Source organism: Rhinopithecus roxellana, chromosome 1 (assembly GCF_007565055.1).
Source record: "Rhinopithecus roxellana isolate Shanxi Qingling chromosome 1, ASM756505v1, whole genome shotgun sequence".
NCBI classification, from domain to species: domain Eukaryota; kingdom Metazoa; phylum Chordata; class Mammalia; order Primates; family Cercopithecidae; genus Rhinopithecus; species Rhinopithecus roxellana.
The window spans coordinates 20937043-20948655 of NC_044549.1; the positions used below are offsets into that span (position 1 = coordinate 20937043).

General features: G+C 39.8%; 1 protein-coding gene across 2 annotated transcripts in view; it reads left to right on the forward strand.

The window, feature by feature from the left end:
- Positions 1–2683, forward strand: part of TBC1D23 (TBC1 domain family member 23) — a 63976-nt gene extending 61293 nt beyond the window's left edge. Inside the window, exon 19 of one of the 2 annotated variants that reach the window (XM_010368835.2) lies at positions 1027–2664. In XM_010368835.2, coding sequence (XP_010367137.1) covers positions 1027–1108 — 82 coding nt within the window. In that variant the 3' untranslated portion in view covers positions 1109–2664. Of the gene's footprint in view, positions 1–1026 lie in introns of both variants that reach the window. The other variant, XM_010368837.2, reaches the window with a different exon arrangement.
- Positions 2684–11613: the final 8930 nt, after the last annotated feature.

Sequence of the window (11613 nt, forward strand, 5' to 3'; positions counted from 1 at the left end):
TAACACTTACAGATGATTTATACAGTGGAATTGTTAGGTTTTACAGAAAATGCTTTAAAAAAAAAACAGGCCAGGCGCGGTGGCTCAAGCCTGTAATCCCAGCACTTTGGGAGGCCGAGACGGGCGGATCACGAGGTCAGGAGATCGAGACCATCCTGGCTAACACGGTGAAACCCCGTCTCTACTAAAAACTACAAAAAACTAGCCGGGCGACGTGGCGGCGCCTGTAGTCCCAGCTACCCGGGAGGCTGAGACAGGAGAATGGTGTAAACCCGGGAGGCGGAGCTTGCAGTGAGCTGAGATCCGGCCACTGCACTCCAGCCTGGGTGACAGAGCGAGACTCCGTCTCAAAAAAAATAAAAAATAAAAAATAAAAAATAAAGAATAAAAAAAACAAAAAAAAACACTATTTTTATTCTACAAGAAAAGAAAATGGACGTTTAATCTATGGTGTTGCTATTTTGTAATAGTTATCATATGTCTTGTCTTTTGTAAATATTTCAGACCTTACAACACCATTTTATTATGTACATAACCCTCTGTAAAGTTTGGATAACTACAGCTATTTTTTAGGTAGGAATCTGTTTTGGTGAACTTAAATTACTTGCTTAAAGTCAAACTATTAAGTGTTGGAATTGTCATTGTCTTTGGAATTGGATACCAACAATTCATATGTGATTTTTGTAGCTAATTGAAGGTACATCTGTATTGGGGAGTGGAATATTATATTTTTTATCTTGTGTTTTATCTAGCTATTACCTATATTTAATAATGGCTCAAAGAATTTTAGCTTTACACTGTATGAAAAATCACATTGCCTTTGCATTTAGGTTTTCTCTCTTTCAAAATAAGTTTTGGATTATGTTCAAATAAGCTATGGGAGTACATAGGAGGCATTTCTGCTGGCTTTGTGGGTTAGGGAAAGCTTCCCATTGGAGGCGACCTATCAGCTGAGTCTTGAAGGGAAAGCACTGTATTAATATGTATATGTGTCTATATATATATGTATTTTTTCCCTCCCCTTAGGTATTTGATTCCAAATGCAGGGGATGCTACTAAAGCCATAAAACAGCAGATCATGAAAGTTTTGGATGCTTTGGAAAGTTAATATAAAAGAAAATTATTTAAAAAGAAATTAAGACAACCAAGAGAAACATGGACATATACTTCCTGGTGAATACTAACTGGAGACCTTTCATTTACTCATGGGGCTGCTTAAATAGCAGGTCTAAGAAAGTGTAAATTATTATAATCAATCTGTGGACAGTAAACTTTTTAAAAATGTTTCTTTTGCATTTTGGTTTTATAAAATGATGTATTATAAAGGTCAGTTATTAAATTACTTTGAAGTAACTGACCCTGTGCCCTTATGGACTAAGTAAAGATACAGAATGCAGTTCTGTTTTGAAGAGCTGTTTTAAGGGAACATGCATCACTTTCGGGTTCAAAAACAGCTGTACACATACATATCTGCAGTGTCTTCACTGAAAATTAGAGATAGAATTAGTTGAGGAGACTTCCTTAATTGCTAGATTGTTTTACCCACTGAGCAATATCAGAAACTAAAAACATAAATAACTCACTCACTGTTTCTGTTCTTCTTAAGAAGAGTGAAATCTTTTTAATGGAATGGTTGAAGATTCCTGCCAACTCAAAATACAGTACAGCTAGTAAAATGTTGAAACATCATTTTCTAAATCACCTTTGCTCCATTAGCTAATTATTTGGACACTAAATGCTTCAAAGATAAGAAACTTCATCCTAATGATTTCTAAAGAGCAGTTGAAAGCATTAAAATAAGTAGGTAGGCTGTTAAGATTAACATTTTGGGGACAGAATTGTGTCTGTAAAAATGTCATTGGTTTTTATTACAAGTGGATTATTTGATTTATATTTTAAACTAAGTGTTTAAGCCACATTGATTTGTCCTCATTGAGGATTATAGTCTGTAACCACAGTAATATCCACTTATATAAATGCCAAATAATCAGAGAGCTTATAAAGTACAATTGTTTTTGTCATCATTTTCTGAATTTCTTTCTCTTCTTTTGGTTTTATCCTCTCATTGAAGTTCCAGTGGTTTGAAATTATTTTTGGACACATTGTCTTAATGTACTGAAAATTGCTCTGCTGTATTTTGCAGAGTTCTTCATTTCATGTATAGTGGTCCATATTAGACACATTTGGTAAGAGAAATCCAGGAACACATTTAGGGCCATGGAATGATATTTTGTAAAATCCATTTGGGAAGTTGCAATACCCACAATCTGACATGTCCTAAAATGTAATGGATTATCTCGAAGGGGTTGATGGGAGAAATATTTAGATGTACCTGGTTAACAGCCAGTCATTTTGATTTACTTATGGAAATCAAGTGAATAGAAGGCAACATAATTCAGGAAATCTTATTCTAATATCTAATAAAAACAGTTTGAGTGGTTGAAGACATCTGCATGAAATTGCACCTGGGTGCATTACTTTGTATAACTCTCCCCTAAAACTGTTGTATTGCATTTTTTCCCTTTTCTTGGCACCCCTTTAGAAATGTGCTGCAGTCTCATTTTTCACCCATTTCAGCCATGGGACATTTTTCATAATATTAATGTAAAGATGTTTGTGTTACTGTTTATAAATTACAATTGTAAATAAATTAATACAGTTTGCTCAAAACTTTGTTCTTAAAGACACTGTCTCTCTCTTTCTTTTCCCTATTTGCAAATCTCTTAAGACCACAAAATGAGAGAATTGAAGGCATTTAGTAAGTTACCTACTACCATGAACTACACAGTTATAGGATTATTTATGACTATTAAATGAAAATACATTTCATTGAATGTTCTAGGCACTTGTGTAGCTCATCCTTCCTTCACTGGCCCACTGACCACAGAGCTGGGAATCACTCTGGGTTGGCCACCTCTCATGGGCTTTCATGATTGCACAGGTTGCAACTTTAGGAGGTTGTTATTTTTTGTATTTTCAAGAGAAGGAAACCAAGGCTCAAAGAAATTGAGTGAAAAGAGAAAGTATTCCTCTTATCTCCACACTCCCTGGAAATTATTTTGGTCTATGAAGGTATACAATTATTTCTCCTGTATAGGATTGATGCCATTTCCTCACCATTAATAAAACTTGGTCATTATGATAAATTTGTATTGACATACTCAGCTGTTTTTGTCACTGTGTTTCACACAGGACCTTTAACTCCTTAGCATGATACTCTGACATTAGACTAACCAGCCGTAAATTGGCAGTCCTAGTTAAAATTGATAGTTTGATGTGGGGAACCCCAACCCTATAGGTTGAATGAGTAATGAATGTAGTATCTCAGTTTGAACATTAACATCTTGAACTTAACATATTTATTGAAGTATTCACATGCCTTAAAGCTCCCCCTTTTCGGTAGTTATTGGAATATCCACAGAGTTGTGCAACTCTAGTTCTAGAACATTTCGTCACCTCAGAAAAACAGAACAAATCTATACCTGTTAGTAGTCACTCTCCTTTCCTCTTCCCTCCAGCCGTTACCAAGCACCATTCTACTTTCTGTCTCTGTGGATTCCGGACATTTCATTACAAAAGGAATCACACATTGCCAGCTTTTTTCACTTAATATACATATTTTTTCTAATTTTTAAATCACATCTATTTCTTCAAAACATACATATATATATTCGGTGGGGGGCGGTGAATGGAGTCCCACTGTGGCGCCCAGGCTGGAGTGGAGTGGTAAGATCTCGGCTCACTGCAACCTCCACCTTCCCTGTTCAAGCAATTCTCCTGCCTCAGCCTCACGAGTAACTGGGACTACAGGTGTGTGCCACCACACCCGGCTAATTTTTGTATTTTTAGCAGAGACAGGGTTTTGCCATGTTGGCCAGGCTGGTCTCGAACTTGTGACCTCAATTGATTTGCCCGCCTCAGCCTCCCAAAGTGCTGGGATTACAGGCATGAGCCACCATGCCCAACCTCAAAACATAATGTTTTAAAGCTTCATTTGCATTGTAGCATGTATCAGAATTTCATTTCTTGTGGCTGAGTAGTATTTTATTGTATAGATGTAACTCATTTATTCATCAGATGGTGGACATTTAGGTTTCTTCCACTTTTTGGCTTTTATGAATAATGCCCTGTGAATATTTGTGTACCAATTTTTGTGTTAAACGTTTTCATTTCTTTTGGATATTTACCTAGGAGTGGAATTACTGAGTTGTATGTTAATTCCATGTTTAACTTTTCAAGGAACTTCCAAACTATTCCACTTTGCTTCCCTACTGGCAATATGAGTGATTTCTCCACTTGCTTGCCAACACTTGTTACTGTGTCTTGTTGATTATAGCGATCCCTAGAGTGGCCACTGGGTACACCCACAAGTTCACTAACTGGGCAAGGAAAAACAGGTTGCCCATTTTTCTTTTTTTTTTTTTTTTTTTCTTTTTTTTTTTTTTCTTTTTTTCTTTTTTTCTATTTTTTATTATACTTTAAGTTCTAGGGTACATGTGCATAACGTGCAGGTTTGTTACATATGTATACTTATGCCATGTTGGTGTGCTGCACCCACCAACTCGTCAGCACCCATCAATTCATCATTTATATCATGTATAACTCCCCAATGCAATCCCTCCCTCCTCCCCCCTCCCCATGATAGGCCCCAGTGTGTGATGATCCCCTTCCGGGTCCAAGTGATCTCATTGTTCAGTTCCCACCTATGAGTGAGAACATGCGGTGTTTGGTTTTCTCTTCTTGTGATAGTTTGCTAAGAATGATGGTTTCCAGCTGCATCCATGTCCCTACAAAGGACGCAAACTCATCCTTTTTTATGGCTGCATAGTATTCCATGGTGTATATGTGCCACATTTTCTTAATCCAGTCTGTCACAGATGGACATTTGGGTTGATTCCATATCAGTGGAGTTTGATGGAAAGAGAGGCACATTTTTGGAGTTAATTGTATTATGTGTCAGAGACTGGAGAACATTGATTAAGGAAGCATTTTCATTTTCCTGATTGATGAGAAAAGAATTCAGCTATGGTCACTTACCCCTGCGAGAATGTTATGCAGAGTTTTATGTGGCATGCAGTGTGTTATGTAGTGCTTAATAAAAATATTCTTTTTTACCAAGGACTTTTAAGGATCAAGGACTTTAGGATCTGAAACTATAAAAATTCTGGAAGATAACATCAGAAAAACCCTTCTAGACACTGGCTTAGGCAAGGATTTCATGACCAAGAACCCAAAAGCAAATGCAATAAAAACAAAGATAAATATTTGGGATTTAATTCAACTAAAGAGCTTTTTTCATGGCAAAAGGAACAATCAGCAGAGTAAACACCCCACAGAGTGGGAGAAAATCTTCACAATCTACACATCTGACAAAGGACTAATATCCAGAATCTACAACAAACTCAAATTAGCAAGAAAAAAATCCCATCAAAAAGTGTGCCTATGGAATACTATGCAGCCATAAAAAAGGATGCGTTCGTGTCCTTTGTAGGGACATGGATGCAGCTGGAAACCATCATTCTGAGCAAACTGTCACAGGGACAGAAAACCAAATACCGCATGTTCTCACTCACAGGTGGGAATTGAACAGTGAGAACACTTGGACACGGTGGGGAACACACACCGGGGCCTGTCGTGGGGTGGGGTGAGGGGGAGGGATAGCATTAGGAGAAATGCCTAATGTAAATGATGAGTTAATGGGTGCAGCACACCAACATGGCACATGTATACATGTGTAACAAATCTGCACGTGCACATGTACCCTAGAACGTAATATATTAATATTTGGGTTCTTAAGCATAATAAAAAATTCAGGACATATAAACAGTAAAATTGTGTTCTACCACAAAAAAAAAAGTGTGCTAAGGACATGAATAAACAGTTCTCAAAAGAAGATATACAAATGGCCAAAAACATGAAAAAATGCTCAACATCACTAATGATTAGGGGAACACAAATCAAAACCACAATGTGATACCATCTTACTCCTCCAAGAATGGCCATAATCAAAAAATTTAAAAATAATAGATATTGGCATGGATGCTGTCAACAGGGAATGCATCTATGCTGCTGGTGGGAATATAAACTAGTACAACCACGGTGGAAAACTGGAGATTCCTTAAAGAATTAAAAGTAGAACTACCATTTGATTCAGTAATCCCACTGCCAGGTATCTCCCCAGAGGAAAAGAAGTTATTGGCTGGTCGTGGGACTCACACCTGTAATCTCAGCACTTTGGGAGGCTGAGGCAGGTGGATCATCTGAGGTCAGGAGTTTGAGACCAACCTGGCCAAAAAGGTGAAACCCTGTCTCTACTAAAAATGCAAAAATTAGTTGGGCAACGTGGTGGGCGCCTATAATCCCAGCTATTTGGGAGGCTGAGGCAGGAGAATTGCTTGACCGCAGGAGGTGGAGGTTGCAGTGAGCTGAGATCACGCCATTGCACTCCAGTCTGGGTGACAGAGCAAGATACCATCTCAAAAAAAAAAAAAAAAAAAAAAGTCATTATAAGAAAAGGATAACTTGCACATGCATGTTTATAGCAGCACAATTTGCAATTGCAAAAATATGGAACCAGCTCAAATGCCCATCAATCAACAAGTGGATATATATGTATGTATATATATGATGGAATACTATTCAGTCATAAAAAGGAATTAATGAATGGCATTGGCAGAGACCTGGATAATATTGGAGACTATTATTCTAAGTGAAGTAACTCAGGAATGGAAAACCAAACATCATATGTTCTCGCTCATAAGTGGGAGCTAAGCTATGAGAATGCAAAGGCATAAGAATGAGACAATGGAATGTGGGGACTCAGGGAAAGAGTGGGAAGGGGTGAGGGATAAAACACTACAAATTGGGTGCAGAATGTACTGCTCAGGTGATGGGTGTACCAAAATTTCACAAATCACTAAAGAATTTACTCATGTCACCAAAGACCACCTGTTCCCCAATAACCTATGGAAATAATTAAAATAAATAAAATGAAAAAAATAGACCCCCACAAATAATGGGCAGTTGTTTTGAGCAAAGTTTCAAAGGCAATTCAATTGAGAAAGGGTGTCTTTTCAACGTATGGTGTTGAAACAACTAGATACCCATATACAAAGAAATTAACCTCACCCTTTATATCTCAAACCTTATACAAAAATTAACTCAATGGATCATACAGCTAAATATGCAATGTAAACCTATAAAACTAATAGAAAACAGGAGAAAATTTTCATAATTATGGGTGAGGCCATAGTTGTTAGACATAGGAAAAGCACAATCCATAAGAATGAATCACGTCTATAATCCCAGCACTTCGGGAGGCTGAGGCGGGCAGATCACGAGGTCAGGAGATAGAGACCAGCCTGGCCTGCATGGTGAAACCCCCTCTCTACTAAAAATACAAAAATTAGTCGAGTTTGGGGATGTGCGCCTGTAATCCCAGCTACTCGGGAGGCTGAGGTAAGAGAATCGCTTGACTCCGGGAGGCAGAGGTGGCAGTGAGCCGAGATCGCGCCACTGCACTCCAGCCTGGGTGACAGAGCGACACTCCATCTCAAAAAAAAAAAAAAAAAAAAAAGAAAGAAATTAAAAATACATTTAAAATTTTTGCTCTGCAAAAGACACTTAATAGAAGGGAAAGACAAGCTAGATACTGGGGGAAAATACTGTACTTGCAAAACATACCAACAAAGGATTTGTGTTCAGAATATATAAAAATTTTCACTACAACAATAAGAAAACAAAACAATGGGGAAAAGAAGCATTTCTTCAGAGAAACATGGGTGGCAAATAGGCATGTGAAAAGATCATCATTAGCTGTTGGGGAAAAGTAAATCAAAACCACAATGAGATGCTACTACACACCAGTTAGATTGGCTAAAATTAAAAACAAAAAATGACAATACCGAGTGCTGGTGAGGATATGGAGCAACTAGAACATTCATACATTGCTGGTGGGTGTACAAAGTGGTACAGACACTCTAGACAACAGTTTGGCAATTTCTTATGAAGAAACATAAGTTTACTATACAACCCAGCAATCCCTCTCCTAGGTATTTACCCTAGAGAAATGAAGACTTACATCCACGCAGAAGAGTTCATGGTCATAACTGCCCTACTGTGCCACCTCTTTGCTGTTTGCTGTCCTGGAAACAGTAGGCCAGAGCTAGTGGCCTTCTCAGTACTTGCTTTTCTCTTCAGGTTGCCAGCTTAACTCCACAGGTACCTGTCTAACCCATGTGGGAATATTAAGTTGGTTTCCCAACATTAAGCAACTTGTCCAAAGTTACATGGTGTGTCAGCAAAGTTTTGAACTCAGGTCTCCTGATTTGCAGAGAACTGCATCAGAAATTTAAAAATTCTATGTATCTGTGCATGTATGTGTATATTTAGATGCATACACACTCTTTGACTCCTCCCTGTACACAGTTCTAACTCAATATGATAATTCCCAAGTTTGATCCTTTGCTTTCTGTAGTATCATACTCTTTCCTTCTCGGATTGCATCTACTCATAGATCTCTTATTCTCTGCAAATGACTCAGTTCTGATTTTCAGCCCCTAATTTCTGACTGCTGTTAGCATTTGCATATTGTGGTGTTACAAGGTATTCACACACATACATACACACGTTTTCAAGCACAGTCCCTGACTCCTATAGCCTTGTTAAGTCTTTTGTTATAATGCCAGGTGTGTTAGGCCTCAGGGGCAGGCCCCAGGAAACAGAATCTCTCCGGCCTCTCCTGCTCTCCTTTTCACCTGCCCCAAGGCAGGACTCTAATCTTGCAGATGCTGGGTCTTAAAACTCTCCTGAGAGCTCCTGCCCTATCCCTTGAAGGAAGGAATGCTGATGACATGAAGTTCCCATAGAAGCCCAAGAGAACTGGGGTTGGAGAGCTTCGGGATAGCTGACCACGTGGAGGTTCTGGAGGGTGGTGTGTCCAGGAGGGGATGGAGGCTTTGTGCCCCTCCTCCCATACCTTGCCCTATACCTCTTCATCTGTAGCCTTTGCAACATCCTTTATAATAAACCAGGAAACATGTTTCCATGAGTTCTGTGAGCTGCTCCAGCAAATCATTCAAACACAGAGATGGAGTCATAGCAACCCCAACTTGAAAGTGGTTGTCAGAAGTTCTGGAGTCCAAGACATATGGCTGGTGCCTGGTGTATCTTCCTCAGGTAGACAGTGTTGGAATTGAGTAGGAGGATACCCAGCTGGTGTCCACTTCTTGGTGGTAGGGAGGAACCCCCTCACATTTGGTCACAGAATTCTTCTGTGTTGATGATTGCTGTGATGGTGATGTAAGAGCAGAGGAAAAACACGTAGAGTTTTTCCACCTCTACGTGGAACACATATCCACCTCTCCCCCAAAAACTGAGCTCACGTTCCCGCAGACTCAACTCACACTATGAAGCGGCAGCTGGAGGAATGCTGAGGGAAAGGAGAGACCAGTTAGGAAGTGCCTGTAGCAGTCTCCCTAAGGTGAGCAAGGCCTACCTGTGGATGGTGGTGGTGGGAACTGAAAGGAGGAATCAGGGACATTTCAGGAGAGTAAGAAGAGTCCTGTCCCTTACCAGAGGTGGGGAATGAAAGACTCGAAAGTCACTGAAGTGACTTAGATTTTCTTGGAGGGCTGGAAAGCAGGGAGAATTAGAAAACTGGGCATAAATTGTGGTGCCTGTAAGTGCTGGGTGGAGAAGCTCTTGGAGGTGATACATTTAGCTTTACATAGTTGAGTTTGAACTGATGTTAACACATGTAAATAGAGATGGTGGCAGCTGGAGATGTTGAAACAGGTCGTCTGGAGTAAAAATTAAAATCTGACTAGTAACAGCCTGGAAATGGTCATTAAGCCTGTGAGACATGAGTATAAATGAGAATAGAGACTGAAAAGGCCCATCAGATTTTTAGCTGGGCTTTCAAGATCCATTTGGCCCGGTAGTTTTGTTTTTTGGCCTATTTTCATATGTTAGATGAACGGGAACATGGAGATAAGGCAGAGGTGCTGCAGAGAAGGGACAGGGGAGTGGTGGCAGGCAGGGCTGCACAAACTTCACCCTTCAGCCAGATTCTTCTTCCATTACCTCTAAATCCTTTTACATATAGGTGAGTAAAAGGTCCTGAGGGTGAGGTGATTTGCCCTAGGTATTAACATCCCAGTGTCAGAGCCAGAACCAGAACCAGAACCCAGTGACTAGCTTTTCCATTATGCCCAGAAAGTTCTAAAGAAAGGTTTAAAAAACACACTTTCATTTAGCTTTTCCTTCTCTAGGAACACCCCTAGTGCCCAGAACACCCATAGTGCCCAAGTCAGCAGTTTCCCTGCATGTGACAGAGGGACAGTACCCATAGGCTTTTGGTCTTGATGGCCTTCTCCTGGTCCTGCTTCTCTCTCTCTCTTTTTTTTTTTTTTTGAAATGGAGTCTCGCTCTGTCGCCCAGGCTGGAGTGCAGTGGCATGATCTTGGCTCACTACAACCTCCGCCTCCTATGTTCAAGTCATTCTGCTGCCTCAGCCTACTGAGTAGCTGGGATTACAGGCATGTGCCACCACGCCCAGCTAATCTTTGTATTTTTAGTAGAGATGGGGTTTCACCATGCTGGTCAGGCTGCTCTCGAACTCCTGAACTCGTGATCCACCTGCCTCGGCCTCCCGAAGTGCTGGGATTATAGGCGTGAGCCACTGCACTCAGCCTGGTCCTTCTCTAGTGGCTCCTTCCCAGGCTCCACAGTCCCTTCTTCTTCTGCATGTGCCTTTTACACTCCTCTTGTGTGTTCTCATCCAAATTCGGAGCTTCCTCTTAGTTAAAACTGCTGATGACTCCTAAGTCAATTTCCGGCCCAGACATCTTCTGAGCTTGAGGCTTTGGTCCAGTTGCCTACTGGGCATCTCCACCTGGATGCCATGGCTCATGCCTATAAGGCCAGCACTTTGGGAAGCCAAAGTGGGAGGATCACTTAAGCCCAGGAGTTTGAGACCAGCCTGAGCAACATTGTAAGAATCCATTTCTAAAAAATTGAAATAATTTGCATTTTGAACAAGCACTTCAAATAACATGTCCAGCCAGGTTTAGGACCACTATTAGATACAATGTTATGCCAATAAAATTGGAAGTCTAGATGGATTTTTTTTTCACAGGTTGTCCGTGACCAAAGGTTGACCCTGAAACCTCATAGGTTAATGAGCATAGCAGAAATTAAAAGGTTTTAAAGGTCTTCCTGCTACAAAGCCAAGTCCAGATAGTCTCTTAAGCTGCAGAAAGACCATAACTGCTACGTATTTCCCCCCCAATTTTTTGTTATGAAAGCTTAAAATTTTAAACTTCTACAAAGTTTTAATCTAGTACCATGAAAAGCTGTATCCTCCTCCTAGATTTAATAATTAACATTTTGCCATATCTGCTTTATCTTATGTATTTTCTTTTTGCTGACGATTTTCAAGTCAAACATTCTGACAGTTCATCCCTAAATACTTCCTCATTTTCTAAGAATAAAGACATTGGCACAATCACAACATATAGCGCACAAAATAATTCATAAAAGCATTGAATATCTCATTCATATTTAAATCTCCCTAGTTGCCCCCAAAATGTTTTTATAGTGTTCTTTTACAAA